This window comes from Myotis myotis, unplaced genomic scaffold, assembly GCF_014108235.1.
Source record: "Myotis myotis isolate mMyoMyo1 unplaced genomic scaffold, mMyoMyo1.p scaffold_m19_p_2, whole genome shotgun sequence".
Taxonomy (NCBI): Eukaryota; Metazoa; Chordata; class Mammalia; order Chiroptera; family Vespertilionidae; genus Myotis; species Myotis myotis.
The window spans coordinates 113,898,647-113,917,004 of NW_023416324.1; the positions used below are offsets into that span (position 1 = coordinate 113,898,647).

General features: G+C 41.8%; 1 protein-coding gene across 1 annotated transcript in view; it reads left to right on the forward strand.

Annotated features, from left to right (window-relative positions):
• MED12L (mediator complex subunit 12L) overlaps positions 1-18,358 on the forward strand; it is a 423,259-nt gene that overhangs the window by 120,573 nt on the left and 284,328 nt on the right. Inside the window, exons 7-12 of the mRNA XM_036350497.1 lie at positions 3,889-4,058; positions 8,761-8,871; positions 9,884-10,153; positions 14,156-14,305; positions 15,015-15,114; positions 15,675-15,811. Coding sequence (XP_036206390.1) covers positions 3,889-4,058; positions 8,761-8,871; positions 9,884-10,153; positions 14,156-14,305; positions 15,015-15,114; positions 15,675-15,811 — 938 coding nt within the window. The remainder of the gene's footprint in view (positions 1-3,888; positions 4,059-8,760; positions 8,872-9,883; positions 10,154-14,155; positions 14,306-15,014; positions 15,115-15,674; positions 15,812-18,358) is intronic.

Below are 18,358 nucleotides of genomic sequence, written 5' to 3' on the forward strand. Positions count from 1 at the left end.
TGTGAGGCCGAGGCAGGGACTGACATTGGCAAGCAGGTGTGTCCTGATAGTGACCGCTTGGCCGTTAGTTTTTTTTTTCCCCCTAAAAACTTTTCATCCTGATGGTGATGATCAAAGCTACCAATTATTGATCATTTTCTGCATCCTGTGCATGGGGCTGAGTAACTCACCCTTTTAGTCACTCTGATGTACATATATTATTGATCCTGTTGTAGGATGAAGAAGGTCAGACTCAGCAGAGGTTAGACCTGCTGCTCCAGGTCGCATGGCTGAATGGCAGAGCTGGGATTGGGATTCAGGGCCATCTGTTCCCAAGATCACTCTGCCCCTACGGCTGCCTGTGGGCTCTGTTGCTGTGCTGCAGGACACCTTCACCAGGAGCCTTGCTGCACTGCGCGCCGCCCTGCCACACCTCCGTTCTCCCCATATGTGTTTATCGTTTTATGTGATTTCATGTACCAGAGTGGGCATCTCACGCCTGTGTGTGTGTCCTGGGCCAGCTGTGTGACCCTGGGGATGCCTGCAGTGCCTGGGTCTGTAAGGTGGTAGTGAACTGTGTGGCCTCTAGAAGCCCTCTGCTTGGGGTTAGGCATGGACAGAGAGGTGCAGTGGCTGTAGGATTCTTGGATGCTAGGGAGAGCACTGTCGAAAGGACTGGACACTGTATTCAGTCCTGAGCCCTCTCAGTAACGCTCATGCTCATAAACTTTCTAACAATCTGGCTCACGGACCTTAGGTTCTACTGCACCTCCAGGAGCTACAAGTGTGGCAACACACCCCAAGTTGGCTAGAATGTAGGACTGCTCCATTTTCAGAGTAGCCCTTTTGGTCACGTTCTGTAGCTTTTTACCTTCGAATCCCACCCTGCCCCCATCTTCCCTGTGATCTTTATCCATTCCTATTTTCTTTTACTACCTGGAACTGGGCCCAGTCAGAATCTGGCAGTGGGGCTGAAGGCACTGGCATTGGGTCAAAGCCCTCTTGTGGTGGTTTTCCACTCAAGGCTGCTGTTTTCTGTTTTCAATTTCTAATGAAAATTTTGTGGGCAGTCCAATATTTTATACCAGTCCACTCTAGACTATCTTATGTCCAGCACTATTAAGAGGGCTGCATTTAAAGTCCATGTGAATCCCAATAGGAGGAGATTGTGGAGCGGTATATTCAGCAAGCCTTTATTAGCCACACATGTGTTTATATAAATGTTCAAGCACACTTAAAGACTGAAGGTTGCATGTTAGAATATTTAATGATTATGCGTGATGGTGAGGAGACAGAGGGAAGCTACGTAGACAGGGACAGGGACCATGGGTGGGAAGAGGAAGTAGAAATGGGATACCCAGCTAGGTAGAGTTACTAAGCAACCCAATTGGGCAGGTAAAGAAAGGCACACATGAGAAAAGCGAGGTTTAAAATATATGAACATGGCTAAGACAGGTAGCTTGCAAATAACGAATCACAAGGCTGTGAGGCATACAAACCAATCCCAAGGATGTTACTAAGGCAGAATTATTTGAAAAGACCAATCAAGAACTAGCAAGGCTGTACCCACCCACCCCCTAGATCAGTGATGGCGAACCTATGACACGCGTGTCAGAGGTGACACGCGAACTCATTTTTTTGGTTGATTTTTCTTTGTTAAATGGCATTTAAATATATAAAATAAATATCAAAAATATAAATCTTTGTTTTACTATGGTTGCAAATATCAAAAAATTTCTATATGTGACACGGCACCAGAGTTAAGTTAGGGTTTTTCAAAATGCTGACACACTGAGCTCAAAAGGTTCGCCATCACTGCCCTAGATTAAAAATCGTGCTTTCTCTTGTCCTCTCACCTCTCTCTGGCACACAATGGGTTCCTGAGTTCCTGTGACAGGGGAGAACATCCCTAAGCCCACGCTGCTTATGGCCATGTGGGACTCTGCACATGGATTAATAGACTTTAATTATCTTGGGTGCTCTCAATAAACTTTGGTTCCATTACTCACTTTTGTCTGCTACATCGTTCTTCGATTTTGTGAGACAACAAACTCAGACCCCACATTTTGGTTTCAGTGGGATTACAGATCCTTTTTGTTTTCATATATTTTCTGTAGTGACCATGTATTTCTTCTATTTAAAAAAAAACCCCACTTTTTAAAGTTGGGGTGTGAATGTGTGTGTTATTTTTAGCTCTTGAGGCTAAAATATTCTGTGGGGATATTGAGAATAGTAGATACTGAGAATGAGCTAATAGTAAGGTGTGGCACACAAAAGCTGGGATTTTGGTCCTAGTAATTTTTGTTTTTGTTTATTGTAGCTAAGCTCCACCCATCCATTGGATGGTTGGCATTTTACTTTGTTGAACAGATGAGTGGCATGAGACTGTTAATCTATATCAGGGGCACCAGAAGATGACAGCATTGGTAATTCAGTCTTTGTTTTTAATTTCAGTGGATTCATTTAAAAAAAAAAAAATATATATATTTATATATATATATATATATATATATATATATATATATATATTTATTGATTTCAGAGAGGAAGGGAGAGTGGAGAGAGAGATAGAAACATCAATGATGAGAGAGAATCATTGATTGGCTTCCTCCTGCATGCCCCCACTGGGGATCAAGACTGCAACCCGGGCATGTGCACTTGATCGGAATTGAACCTGGGACCCTTCAGTCCGCAGGCTGATGCTCTATCGACTGAGCCAAACCAGCTAGGGCTCCAGTGGATTCATTTTAATGATAGTATCTGTTATCAGTGGCAAGTGTTGACCTAGTATCTCTTCATCCTTTTGTGTTGGCTTATTATTGGAGTTTAGCACCTGCATTTGAATTTCAATTTTAAATTAGACACAATTAGAATAAGTGGTTTAGACCACAACTTAATAGTAGTTATCTCTGGGTACGATTATCAAGTAAGTTTAATAGTATTCAAAAAAGAAAAACAAAACTCTCAATGACTAACAAGATGTTTAGTATCTACTCTTGTCAAAATAGCTTCCTTTAAAAGAAGGTAGGAGAACCTATTGCCAAAGTAATGGGAAAACAGCGTTGAGTGAAAATGTTTCAGTAGGATGGTTTCTTCTGAGATGCTACTTGGCTAATCCTTGGGGAAATTTGACTGTGAGCATGCAATCATTACATTTTTACACACAGAATGGGCTCAGGTTGGCATTTCATCCCCTGTGATTGCCAGAGGCAACACACTGATTTAATTTGTGCCCCCGTGGCAGACATTTTTGAATAATTTCAGTGATTTTTTTACGCTGTGTTTTCTATTTCCTTTGCGGTTTCCTACCTTTGTTGCTCACCACTCTTGCTGATTGCATTCTGAGGAGAGTGCAGTCATTGCAGGTCCACAGGGTTGTCTGAGAGGCCGCTGCTTTTGTGTCCCTGGCAGTCCGGGGCAGTGCCGCTTGGAATGCTGCCTCTCACAGATTGACAAAAACAGAGCAGGTCTTAACTAGGCATGTTTGACACTTGACTTGGACCCTGAAAAACATACACTTGGGGATTTTGAATTCTTTTGGTGGAGACTTGAAATTTCTCAAAGGGCTTGCCTCTGAAGTTTTGTTTCCTGCTTGTGCCCTTCATGTTTTTGTTGTGCTAACTGTTGTTTAACATGGAAGAGCCCCTGATGCATCTGAGTGCAGATATCTTCTCCTGGATAAGGGGTCGCAGAGGCACAGGAGAGAGCTGGCTGGATCCCTGCTGCTGTGGAGGGTGCCATGCCACTAATGGGCATTATTTACAGGCTTTGGGGTGGGCATGCCTTCCTGAAGCGCTTGAACGTGCAAAAGCCACTTTTATGTCATAGATGTTTGTTTTATAAGTACATTCTTAAGACGATCAGAAAGGGGTGAAAAAGTCATTTCTTATACCATTTCTTAAAATGCAGAGTGGACACAAATATCTACCAGGTATCTTCGAGAGCAGCTGGCCAAGATTTCCGACTTCTACCACATGGCTTCCAGCATGGGTGATGGCCCTGTCCCTGTGCCCCCGGATGTGGAGCAAGCCCTGAAGCAGTGGGAGTACAACGCAAAGCTGGCATTCCACATGTTCCAGGTAACTTGCCAGGCAGCCAAGGCTGTGCAGCATTCTTTTAAAAAGAGAGCAAGTTCCTTATCGTTTAGTTTTCTGGGGGTTAAATTGAATCTTTCTATGAACAGTACATTCAGAGAAAGCCATCTGACATTTCTCACGTTGAATTGGAGTAAAGGTTGCACCTTGGCCCTGAGATGACAGCTGCTTCTTGTACATGTTGACCTCCAGCTTTAATGATGTCAGCCCTGCTAGTGCTGTTACTATGTAATTGCGCTATTAAGTATGATCCTTTTAAACCTTTTCTTTTGCAAAAATTCGATGTGTTCATTCAAAAATATCTTTGTGCTGATGTCTCCTGGTAGATCTTTAGAGTTTCATTATTTCAGAGATAGGTCACCATAATTGGGCTCAGCTGCAGTTCAAAATGCAATTGCTGGGGCCTATAAGGGCACTGTGGCATCCAGACAAGTTGATGTAAATCACATGGACCAGAAGAGGGCGTCTGTGCCTCAGTTTTTACTCCCGGCAAGGAGGAGGAAGTGTGCATATTTAGCTGAAATTGTATCGAAGGCATAGACTTTCACTACCTGCTCTCTTGACCAAAGAGAAAGGGGATTAGAAAGGATGGGTGGCTTCTAAATTTCCTTTTTAGAACTTTAATTATAATTTCCAACTTGCAAGTGATTTTTTTCCTAAGAGCACAAAGTAGGAAAAAGCGTGGTCCTCTTGAGAAATGGCATGGTTGCAGTCAATGAAAACAACTCTTTACAAATCCTAGCTCCACTTATTATAGGATTACTTCAGTGCGTGCTCAATTACTTTTATTGAGCTGAGGATTTAATCTGCATCTTTTAAAACATGTCTCTCAACAAGCTTATTTTCTTTTGGAGGTTATCTTTATGTATTAGGAACATTGGAATCAGTATGTCTTTTTAAAAAATTATTTTACTATTTTTTAAATTTAATTTTTTCCATCACCATTTATTCCCTCTATGCCCTCTTCCACCTCCACCCATCCCCCTCAACCCCCACAATCACTACACTGTTGTCCAGATTCATGGGTTTTTCTCTCACTTTTTTTTTTCTCAATCCCTCTACCTCCCCAGCAGCCCCCCTTCCCCTAGGGTTGTAAACTGATTGGAATCTAATTGTAACATTAATGCTACAATTTGAAAGTTCATGATATTTTTAATTTGTCACATTTTGAAATGTGAAACTGATCCTAGTATGTACACATGCAGAAATAAAGGCATGGGTACATAGACAAAAGCACATTGAGGAGGCACTATTATGTAATCATTGACAATCATTTATTTAAAATTTTTAAAAATCTTAAATTCATCATTTCTTATACCTTAATGCAAAATTCCATTTTATTTATTTATTTATGGAGTGAAAATTCACTTTTCTGGTTTTAAAGTTTTAAATTGAAGTTTTTCTGTTAACAGAAAACACTTTAACACTTTTTGACTTTCAATATTTAAAGTTAGAAATTAGCGACAAGTAAATATCTTGATATCATGTCAGTGTGGTGCCATTGTAATCCTATAAATACTGTATTTATCAGTACATTTTTTTCACACAGTTTGTTGGTAGCCATGGCCGTGGACCACTGGTAATACATAGATCTGTAAGAGGTGCTAAGAACAAAGTTGGAGTTCATATTAACTACTAAGGAAGGTTGTTACCAGAAGGACCATAAAAGTATGTGTCTTTCCTAGAAAGCAGCTTTTTGTTTCTATCTTGAAGTTTCTTTCATGATGTGAATCATGATACAGAACTAATGTGACATCTACTATGTATGTGCAGGGACTATCATAAAATAATGTGTGTATTTATATGTATGTATATGTGAAGGCAGTAGAATGCTTACGTTGAGGGTCTACACCACCCCTGTGGGGTGTTTTGGAAATTTGTAGTTGTGTTACTGTTTCTTACTGTAGTTATGTTGGAATACTTATACATTACAGTATTTTATTATTAATTCCTTTTATTTCTTTTTTTTTTAATATATTTTTTATAGATTAAGATATTACATATGTGTCCTTGTCCCCACGTTACCCTCTACCCCCCCCCCCCCCGCTCATGCCCTCACCCCCCCGTTGTCCATGTCCATTGATTAGGCCTATATGCTTGCATATAAGTCCTTTGGTTGATCTTTCCCCCTTACCCCCACCCTCCCCTACCTTCCCTCCAAGTCCCGACAGTCATCAGCTTATGTTGTTCATTATATTCCACAAATGAGTGAGATCATGTGGTATTTATCCGCTCTCCAGTTCCATCCATGCTGTGGCAAATGGTCAGAGTTCCTTTTTCTTCTTCCTCTTCTTAAAGAATACCTTTCAGCATTTCATATAATGCTGGTTTGGTGGTGATGAACTCCTTTAGCTTTTTCTTATCCGTGAAGCCCTTTATCTGACCTTCTATTCTGAATGATAGCTTTGCTGGATAAAGTAATCTTGGTTGCAGGTTCTTGCTATTCATCACTTTGAATATTTCTTGCCACTCTCTTCTGGCCTGCATGGTTTCTGTTGAGAAATCAGCTGACAGTCGTATGGGTATGCCCTTGTAGGTAACTGACTGTCTTTCTCTTGCTGCTTTTAAGATTCTCTCTTTATCTTTTGCTCTTGGCATTTTAATTATGATGTGTCTTGGTGTGGTCCTCTTTGGATTCCTTTTGTTTGGGGTTCTCTGCGCTTCCTGGACTTGTAAGTTCATTTCTTTCACCAGGTTTGGGAAGTTTTCTGTCATTATTTCTTCAAAAAGGTTTTCAATATCTTGCCCTCTCTCTCCTTCTGGTACCCCTATAATTCTGATGTTGGTACGCTTGAAGTTGTCCCAGAGGTTCCTTACACTATCTTCATATTTTTGGAATCTCTTTTCTTTTTTCTTTTTCGGTTGGGTATTTTTTGTTTCTTTGAATTTCAAATCTTTGACTTGATTCTTGGGGTCCTCTTGTCTGCTGCTGGATCTCTGTAAATTATTCTTTATTTCAGTCAGTGTATGCTTAATTTCTAGTTGGTCCTTTTTCATGTCCTCCATGGTCTCACTATACTTATTGAGGGATTCATTAAATTTATCGGCGGTTTCCATAAAATTCTTGAAAAACCTTATAAACGTGGCCTTGAACTCTATATCCAATCATTTGCTTTCCTCCATTTCTGCCATTTGTGACCTGTTTCTTTGCCTCCGCATTTTGGCAGCTTCCCTGTGTTGATAGAGTGGCCCTGCGCGCCAGGTGTCCTGTAGGGCCCAGTAGCTCAGCCTCTCCAGTTACCTGGGGTGGACACTCTTGGTGCACTCTTGGTGCCTTGGTTGTTGTAGAATCACTGGGAGGAATTGACCTCCAGGCCAATTGGCTGTGAGAATCAGCTATGTCTAAAGTGGGAGAACTTCTGTGCTGAAGACACCCTTCTGGGGCAAGACTTGCTTCAGTGGGGCTTTGGTGCTCACTGAGTCTGCTCCCTGAGTGTGTCCCTTATGGATCTGAGGAGTTGCAATCTGGATGGTCCAGTGGCTCCTGGATCTAAGGAGGTGCTAATTCAGCCTCTGCCTGAGGCCACACAGCAGGAGCCACGAAGAGGCTCAGCTGTGAAGCAATGCAAGCCGCTGCGGGGCCTTGGGACTTCTCTTGGAAGTTCCGGGTCTGCCTGGCTGGGCTGCAGTTAGGTACATTCACATGCAAAAGCCTCTGCCGCAGCCTGGGTGGGGCAGGGTCTCAGGGAATCAAAGGGCGGATCAGGGAGCTATGGCCGATTCTCCGCCCGGAGTCGCGGGTCTCAGTGTCCCGGTAACAGCTGCAAGCACCTCTGAGGGAAAGCCGCCCTCAAGTTCGCCCGCTGCCGGGACAGACCAGCTTCTCCCCGTATGAGACCTGGGTCCCCAGAGACTTCTCGGAACCGGAGTTCAGAGCAGTCGGGAGTTTGTGATTCAAAAAGGCAGCCGCGTCCTCAGGCGCCACCCCCTTTCCTCGCGCGCGCGCGCCGCCGTACCTCTGCACTTCACCTCCGCAGCGCCTCTGGCTCTCAGCGTGCTTCTCTTTCCTTCTAGTTGTAGAATTTACACTCAGCCAGCCTTTCTGTTGTTCTGGATGATGTTTGCTCAGTCCTTTGCGGTAATTTTCAATTGTTGTGTGAGGCGACAATTTCCCGGTGTTTACCTATGCCGCCATCTTAGTTTCTCCCTCCTTTTATTTCTTTATAATATAGTTATGCCATTATCTTTTTTAAGATATATTTTACAGGTAGCTTATAGTATCTGAATTTCATTTGGGGATAGAGGAGACTATTAAGGGGGCATTAGATCTGGTGGGATTGTCAACTTCTCATCAAGATAATGGTATGATGGGGGCTTCTTTATGATTATCGCCATTGGCCAGATTTCCTCCTGTGAAGATGAGTTCATACACCTCAAAATCTAGCCAGGTGCTTGATACATGCCTTGGGAGTCTTTTCAGTTTTCTTTCTTGTAGGAATCAATTTTTTTTTAAAATTGAGAATTAAGCAGAGTACCAAAAACCACAAACAACAACAACAAACCCCCAAAGCAACCATACAAAGTAATATTAGTTCTTTGTGTTTGAAATTGGGACTATGATCAATGAGTTTCACTACAACAAAAACAATAGTAAAATTATGCTTAAGCATAAGAATAGCAGTGCTTTTTGCATTTTAGTTAGTTTTACTTTAATATTATTAGTGTAATTTTTCTTTGTTCATTTAAGGAAGGAATGCTGGAAAAACATGAATATTTGACATGGATCTTGGATGTTTTAGAAAAGATCAGACCAATGGATGATGATCTTCTTAAACTCCTATTACCATTAATGCTTCAGGTATAGTATATATAACCAGTTGATTTCATGGGCAGGAAATGATCTGATAAGAATGCTTAGGTAAGTAGAGATGGAAGAGGAAAAAATTGCCCTTTGAAATGGAAGGAAAAAAATATCTTGATGCTACAACACATGAAGTGATACGAGGCTTCAGTTCTGGCAGTCATTTGTAATGGCCATTTCATAGTTTTAGCCACATGCCCTTTTAAAGTATTCTCATTACATTGATTTCTACCATCACTGAGCTAAGCAAACAGCTCTTTAAATACTGTCCCCTTGTTCACACAGATGTCTGTGAAAACAAAACAAGTCATCTCTTTTTAAGGACCCAGAGGACCTTCTACATTCATTTGACATGTTTTGAGCCACTGTGGGAACTTCCTATTTTAATGATTGGTCTAAAATTTGTTGAAATTTAAGGTTATCTGGATGACATTTATTTAAAAAATTAAAATTTCCTTGGAAAGGTAATGCATGTACTTGAGTATTCAAACGATACAAAAGAGATTCTAATGAAAAGTCACCCATTTCCGGCCCCAGTGTACCCTTTCCGAGGCTGCCCCATGCTGGTCCTGTGTGTCCTCTCTGGGGTGCCTGGGCCTGTGCTGCCTAGTAGAGGAGCCGGCAGCCAGATGTGGCAGTTAACTGTTGGAACTGTGACAAGTACAAATTGATATGTGTTCTTGGTACAAAATACACACCAGATTTCAGACTTAATGCAGAAAAAGCGTATATATAATGTCTCAATACATCTTGGTTTGATTACATGTTGAAATGATAACATTTGCCTGTATGAGGATAAATAAAATATATTATTCTTTTAAGTTTATCTTTGTTTTTCCAATGGCTATTAGAAAATTTAAAATTACTTATGTGGCTTGTGTTATGTTTCTGTTGGACAGCACTGGTCTATACGGTACCTTTGAAGTTTGTCTTTTTAAATAAAAAGAATTCTGTATTACGATAGTTATTTCATCGACATGACCGAGTCTGGTGTCCTTGTGCTCCTCAGTATTCAGATGAATTTGTTCAGTCGGCCTACCTGTCTCGTCGTCTTGCCTACTTTTGTGCCCGGCGTCTTGCCTTGCTGCTGAGCGATAGCAGTGGCCTCCTCACTGCCCACTCGCCCCACATGATGATAGGACCAAACAATGCGAGCATTGGGGCCCCCAGCCCTGGCCCCCCCGGCCCCGGCGTGAGCCCCGTGCAGCTGGCCTTCTCAGACTTTCTGTCCTGTGCACAGCACGGTCCCCTCATTTATGGACTTAGTTGTATGTTGCAGGTAAGTCCTTTGACCTTGTTACTTATGTTAGATTTCAGTGTAGGAGATAATTGTGGTGGGAATTGCAACAGCTTTCACATCTCAGCTCTAGTTTCTTCCACAACCGCATAATTTATAGATTGAAGTTTCATGTTTTTATTTCCCTATGTTAAATCACGCCAAAAGAAGATCAGTTGCTTTAGTTTAGCAGTAAGTTATTGTGCTTGTTCTTCATGAGGGCCATTAAGTAGTCAGTGAGTAAACCCCTTTAGGGAATCCATGGAACAAGCCAGCTGTATCACTTCTCTGGAAGATCAGCTTCTTCATGCAGCATCTTTAGCTTCCTCAATTCACATCCTGAGTAGTTGCCTTTTCTCTCTTCCTTTAAATCCAATCAATCCATCCTGCTTTGCTCCATTGAGCATCGCTGCTGGTGCCCTGCCGACCATCCCCAGCATGCTGGCCCCTGAGCTGATGCTGTTAGGAATGAGGTACAGCCCCGCACTAGAGGAGCTCCCAGCTTAGTGTTCAGGTCACACTTCTTGGGCTCTTAATGTGTCCAACTGTTGGCTAAGGGGCTTTGGGACAGGCCTGGCCTTGGAGAGACAGTCTCTGCTCTGGTAGAGTTTGCTGCTTTGTCAGGAAGACAGCTGACAGGCAGTTTCTGAGACTCGGACAAGGGCTGACAGAGGGATGCACAGTGAGCTAAGGGAGTTGAGAAGGATCATTTCTGATCCCACCTAAAATTCAGGGGAGCTTCCTGAGGACATAGTCCTGACTGGTGCTTACAATACGAGTTAAAAAAGGTGGTAGAGTGTTCCTGGCAGAGCTCACAGGAGGGGCAGAGGCTCAGAGGGTTGGCTGGCCCTCTTGGGTGCAGGTCGGTATTAATGGAACATGGAGTATAAAATCTGTTGGGGATCAGCACATAGAAGACCCTTGTGCACCTTATGTTTGGGTATAACTGGAGGATTTTGTGCATGGAAGTGACAGTGTGTGGTTAGTTAGATTGTTTTAGCAACAGTAGAGGGACAACTTATGGGAGTGAGGAAGTAGGGGGAGAGAGAGACAAGGCAAAGAAGTAAGTTTGGAAGAGTCTAGGTAAGTTCAATTTTGGACTGATTTATCCCTTAGGATCTCCAAGTGGGTATTTTCAAGAGGTTGTGACATGTCCAATTCTGTCTCCTGAGCCAAGATGACCGGCCACATGTGGATTTGAATCATTCAAGGCATGTGGCTGGGAGGGGCGAGGTTACCTAAAGAATTAGTGGTGGGAGAGGCTAGGTGGACCAAGGGGCATGAGTTGTTAGAGATGGCAGAGGGGATTTCACAGAGATGACCCAGAAAGTTGGGTCAAACTGGAGAGAGAGAGAGAGAATTTATTGTAGAAACAAAGATGAGGAGAAGAAGAATACTGAGCATGTTCTATGTTCTAGGCACTGTTCATATATTAAGCCATCTAGTTCTCAGAACCACCTTATCTGATAGTAACCTCTGTTATTTTTGTAACACTAACGATGAAAAGGTAGTATAGGTCACACGTGAGGTCAGCAGTAAAGCTGGAATTCAGACCAAAATTCTGGATCCAGAGTCCACATTCTTGGCAACCACATTAAATGTCTTCTCTAGGTACTGCAGAAAGTTTCGAAATGGAGTTAGTAGTGGTAGTGGCAGTGCCCAGTGGATTGGGGAGGTCTGGTAAGAAGGTGGCTGAACTTATCTTCGACAATATGGTGGTGTCTTTGATGATCAGTCAGATTTTGGGTGAGAAGCCAGGTTAAGGCAGGTTGACAGGTGATGCAGAATGAGGTGAAATAATGCTCCTCTTAGTCTGAGAACTGTGTCTATGAAGGCAAGAGATAGAAATTGCAGCTGTGTGAATGAGATTTTTTTTTAAAAAATTATTTTTGACGGGCGTATTTCTAAGCTAAGGGTAGACTAGTAGAGGTGAGTCTGGGAATAGTATTTGATAGATCATTGTCTTGGACATGGGAGGCTTTGGAACTCAGAACGCAAGGGAAGGGCTCTGCCATGGACAGGGGGTGAGAACCGCACGGTGTCACAGACAGGATGAAGTGGGGAGGGATAGATGCCAGGGGGGATGTGCACTGGAGGGTTCAGAGACTTTACGGTCCTCCTGTTTGCCATCTGGTTTCCACAGACATGTCTCCATACCTCCCAAGGCAGTACTTTTATTTTTCTATTCACTTTTTAGAAAAAGGAAATGTTACATCCATTCTCTCAGCTCTTTGTTTGCTGTTGAGTGGTATGACAGCAGAATGGTTAAGACATACACTTTATTTTTTTAAATATATATTTTATTGGTTTTTTTACAGAGAGGAAGGGAGAGAGGTAGATAGTTCGAAACATCGATGAGAGAGAAACATCGATCAGCTGCCTCCTGCACACTCCCTACTGGGTATGTGCCCACAACCAAGGTACATGCCCTTGACTGGAATTGAACCTGGGACCCTGGCATCCACAGGCTGATGCTCTATCCACTGAGCCAAACCGGTTAAGGCAAGACATATACTTTAAAATCATTCAGACAGCCCTAACCGGTTTGGCTCAGTGGATAGAGCGTTGGCCTGCGGACTCAAGGGTCCCAGGTTTGATTCCGGTCAAGGGCATGTGCCTTGGTTGCGGGCACATGCCCAGTGGGGAGTGTGCAGGAGGCAGCTGATCGATGTTTCTCTCTCATCGATGTTTCTAACTCTCTATCCCAGTCCCTTTCTCTGTAAAAAATCAATAAAATATATTTTAAAAAAATAAATAAAATCATTCAGACAGACCTGACTTGGGCTCTGCTCTGCCAGTTGGTAACTTGGACCTTGAGGCTCTGTTTCCCAAGTGTGAATAGGGGATGATGACAGTTCTTCTTCTTCTTCTTCTTCTTCTTCTTTTTCTTCTTCTTCTTCTTCTTCCTTCTTCCTTCTTCCTTCTTCCTTCTTCTTTTTCTTCTTCTTCCTTCTTCCTTCTTCTTCCTTCTTCTTCCTTCTTCTTCCTTCTTCTTCTTCCTTCTTCTTCCTTCTTCTTCCTTCTTCTTCCTTCTTCTTCCTTCTTCTTCCTTCTTCTTCAATATTACCTATAGTACGACATATGTCTCCTTTTACCCCCATTGGCCACCCCCACCTCCCCAGCACATGCCCTCACCCCCCTAGTGTCTGTGTCCATTGGTTATGCTTATATGCATGCATACAAGTCCTTTGCTTGATCCCTTACCCCCCACCTCCACCTTCCCCTGCCTTCCCTCGGAAGATTGATGGACTGTTTAATGCTTTACTTATTACCAGATGGGGTTAAGGTTATGAGGACAGAAAGCTTCCAGGATAGTGTTCAGCACAAAGTGTGTGTTCAATTAGATGTGAGCTGTACTATTTACTTTGCATTTTAGAGGCAGCAGGATCAACATAGGAGTGCCAGGCACGTGTGCTGGACTCAATTTGGGGCTGTTACTAATCTCTGTCTCACGTTCCTCTTTCACACAGTTGGGGAATGGGGTTGCTGTGACGTAGAAGTAAGGTGGTCATAGAAAGTACTTCGGGCAAGCTGGTTGAGTAAGACAGTCTGTAAGGAGCTCAGCCAGGGTGGACGAGCTACAACTGAGGGCCAAGTGCAGCCTGTGAGCTATAATCATTTCATGTTTACAATGAGTTATTAAAACAAAAAAAGAAGAATATGAGAGAGAAACTATAGATGTTCCAAAAAGCTCAAAACATTTACTATCTTGCTTTATATAGAAAAAATTTGCCAACCATGATGATTACTTTATTTTTATGTTTCCTAGGTTTCCTGTACTAGGTTTTCTGTACTAGGTAATTTCGTAATACTATACTTCCTCCCTTTCAAAGGGGTAATTCTGTCTTAGTTTTGTCTTATCACTTGAAAAGATGAGAATGGGATAAGATATTTTAATATTACTGGTAAGAAACTGTAATAGTCATGATAAGGTGTCATTTTACTGTGAAGCTGTTGTTATACCTTTTCTTTCTCTTTATCTGGATTTTCCCGCTTTCTCTCCAGACTGTCACTCTCTGTTGCCCAAGTGCCTTAGTGTGGAATTATTCCACAAACGACAGTAAGAGCGTGAACCCAGGCTCACCCCTGGATCTGCTGCAGGTGGCGCCCTCCAGCCTCCCCATGCCCGGCGGGAACACGGCCTTCAATCAGCAGGTAGACTTTCTGTTGCAGTACTTTGATGGGGGTTCTCATTCTTGTGAGTCGTCAGGGCATGGAGGGCCAGGTGGGTTTTAACATCTCACATGCTTGGGTGGCATTCCCAGCTCTGCCCCTCTCTCTGGGTGGCCTTGGGGGGAAGCATGTTGCTCCCTTTCTTCTTACCCTTTGCCAGGCAGTTCTTACAGAGAGTTCTGCCACCCAGACGATAATTATAGTGGTATTCCACAACTCTCAAAGTAGTGGTCTGTGATATTTAGTAATTATTATGTTTTTATTAGTGCTGGGTTATTTGGTTCGAAGACTTAAGAAACTTGAACCAAAGAATAGTGACTAATATTTAGAAAAATGTCTCTGTTTTTTCAGAGCAGTCTCATTAAGTTAATAAGCATGATTGGTTGCTTTCATACGTAGAAGAATGGCTTATAGATGATATTTAGAACTTTAACTTTCTATGTGATGTCCTAATATATTTTCAGTTATAAAGTTTTTTTTGTAAGCATTTATTATTAAAAACTGGCATAGAATCACCACTTGTAAATTTTAAAATTCACTCTTGGGGAAACAGGCTGAACTTCCTACAATGCAGTGAATACTGTATATAGTTCACCATAGGATTCTCTACTCATGTGGAAAATCATGACATGATTTAAACAACCACTGTGGCTCTCCAATCACAAGTTAATTAGAAGTGCTTATTTTTCAGGTTCGGGCAAGGATTTATGAGGTAGAACAGCAGATAAAACAGAGAGGTCGTGCAGTGGAAGTTCGGTGGTCTTTTGACAAGTGCCAAGAGTCAACAGCAGGTACAGAACACAACGGAGGAGTGCTTTTGAACATGGGACTTCATCTGCCATGCTTCTAATTCTCATCACCCTGTCCACATATCGGATAAGGATGCTCTCTGCTCTCTGCTCTCTGACGGAGCCACCTAGTGAATTCTGAGGAAGTTCTTCTTCTTCTTCTTAAATATATTTTATAGATTTTTGATTTTTTACAGAGAGGAGGGGAGGGGGGTAGAGAAACATTGATGAGAGAGAAACATCAATCAGCTGCCTCCTGCACACGCCCTACTGAGGATGTGCCCGCAACCAAGATACATGCCCTTGATCAGAATCGAATCTGGGACCCTCCAGTCCGCAGGCCGACGCTCTATCCACTGAGCCAAACCGGTTAGGGCGTGAGGAAGTTCTTTATGCCCTTCAGACCCTGGCTGTCTAGTTTGCCAGGTTTGGTTTTGTTGGCAACTCTTCTATCCTGGGAATGATTTTTTAAAACCTCTTTTGCACCCATAATAATGAGTTTTGTACTGTGCTGTTTGGCCTCATTTAGCCTCTTTAACTTCTTGCTTACTTTCCATTTCTAGGGGTCACCATTAGCCGGGTTTTGCACACATTGGAAGTGTTGGATCGACACTGTTTTGACCGAACTGATTCTAGCAATTCATTGGAGACGCTTTATCATAAGATTTTCTGGGCACACCAAAATAAAGATAACCAAGAGGTAGTTATTTTTTTCTTCTTTTCCCATTTTATTAGCATATTTTCTTCTTTTTCATTCTATAAATTTTGCCAAAGCCTTCACAATAAAGTGTAATACCTTGTGAAGAGGTCTTCACCCTGAAATCATTCTATTGTACGACTAAAAGTTCCACCATTATAAAAATGTCCATTGGGCTGGTCTACTAGGTATATCGGTTGGAAAGCTTTTTCTTCATCCTTTTATTGTCATTTCTCATCATTTTCATTTTAGAAGAATATCCTTCATCTAGTGATTGGATTTTATGCAGTGGTTTGGCTTTAATGCAGTGGAAGTAATAGATTTAGCATATCAGAAAGCAGCGAATTAATACCTGTGGTTATGGTCTTTGAAAAATCTGTAGACAGTATATTATACAGCATTCTCCAGAGAAACAGAACCAATAGGGGAAGTAAATATATATATATATATATATATATATATATATATATACACACACACGCACATACATATATATATTAAGAGAGAGAATATTTACAGTCATTTGCCACATAATGATATTTCAGTCAATGACAGATTGCATATATGACAGTGGTCCCATAAGATTATAATGGAGCTGAAAAATTCTTATTGCCTACTGATGCTGTAGTACAGTGTGTTGTACTACATATGTTGTACTACATAATGTTGTAGTACAGTGTGTTGCTCATGTGTTTGTGGTGATACTGGCATAAACAGACCTACTGTGCTACCTGTCATATAAAAGTATCGCACAAAAGTATAGAATATAATACTTGATAATGATAATAAAATGACTGTGTTACTGGTTTGTGTATTTGCTGTACTTTTAATTGTCATTTTAGAGTGTACTCTTTCCACTTATAAAAAAAAAGTTTGGTATAAAACAGTATGCTGTGTTAAGCCAGCAGCAGCCAGCCTCATACACCTTGTGTTTACCATGTTTGATTGCATCATTTTCTCATGTGCTCAACTTAATCTCATGTTGTTTTGTATGGTAACATATTCTGTATAGGCTCGTAGCCTAGGTGTGTAGTAAGTTAGACCATCTAGGCTTGTGTAGTGCACTCTGATGTTCGTACAACAAAATTGCCTATTGATGTATTTCTCAGAATGTACCCTAGTTGTTAAGTGGTGTATGGCTGTATTTTAAGGAATTGGCTCACATGATTATGGGGGCTGGCAAATCTGAAATATGCAGGGCAGGCCAGCAGGTTGGGGATCCAGGGAAGTGCTGATGTTGCAGCTTGAATCTGAAGGCAGCCTGGAGGCAGAATTCTTTCTTCCTTGGGGTCCTGTATTTTCTCTTAAGGTCTTTAACTGATGGAATAAGGCCCACCCATGTTATAGAAGATAATCTGCTTTACTAAGTCTATGGATTTAAACGTTATTCATATATATTTTTTTTAATATATTTTATTGATTTTTTACAGAGAGGAAGGGAGAGAGATAGAGAGCTAGAAACATCGATGAGAGAGAAACATCGATCAGCTGCCTCCTGCACATCCCCCACTGGGGAAGTGCCCGAAACCCAGGTACATGCCCTTGGCCGGAATCGAACCTGGGGCCTTTCAGTCCGCAGGCCGACGCTCTATCCGCTGAGCCAAACCGGCTTTGGCGTTATTCATATTTTTAAAAAAGTCTTCATCTAAATTGGAGTTTGACACCAAGACATAGCCTAGCCAAGCTGACACATAAAATTAACCATCACACAGACAGTTGTTATCATATGCTTCCTAGTAATAGATTGTTTCATTACTGAACTTATCTATGACCATCAGATTTTCAGGTGTTTTTTTTCCCCCTTCTTATTTTGTGGAGAAATAAAAAGCTTGTGTTCTTTTTACAATGGAAAGTGCCTGTGGTATGTCCAAGTTGTGCTAGGTTCCAGGAATGCAGAGGTAAGTTTTAAGACATGGTACCTACCTTCAATGAATACCTTAGTTAACTGATTATAAATATCTTTGGTTTTCATAGTAATCTTTGGGGATTTCATATATGGAAAGAAGAGAAAACAAAAAGAACCACCACAAATCTTTCACTGTCCTACCTCCACGTGAACTTGATGTGAATCTTTCCCATATTACTTTTGTTTTGGAATATATGTGGGTCATCACTCTGCTTCTCGAAGATAAGGTTCATGCCAACTAGGGTATCCGGATGCTGTGAGTGAGGCACACAGACCCAGTCTAATTTCTAACTCGAGCCTAAGTGGAAATGCTTCAGTCCTTCCGGAGAGCATACTGATGATAAAAGTCTACATAGTTCTCTGCTCACTGACATAGGACAGAGTGATACTGGGTTCTTCTGGGGTGGACACCTTGAAATCTTTTTTTTTTTTCGGAATAAAGACTTTCTTAGATAAAAGGCTTCAAGAGTGCTAAGATTTGTAATATGTAGACGTGAGCTATCTGGAAGGAAAGTAGGGCTACCTGAGATTCAAGGTGTGCTTTTGGATTGCTAACCTGCTTGCGCTAAATGTTGAGTAAAGACTATATTGTTCCCAAGTGAGTTTTACCTAGTCCACCCAAACCGCTTTAGTTTTATGGTTAG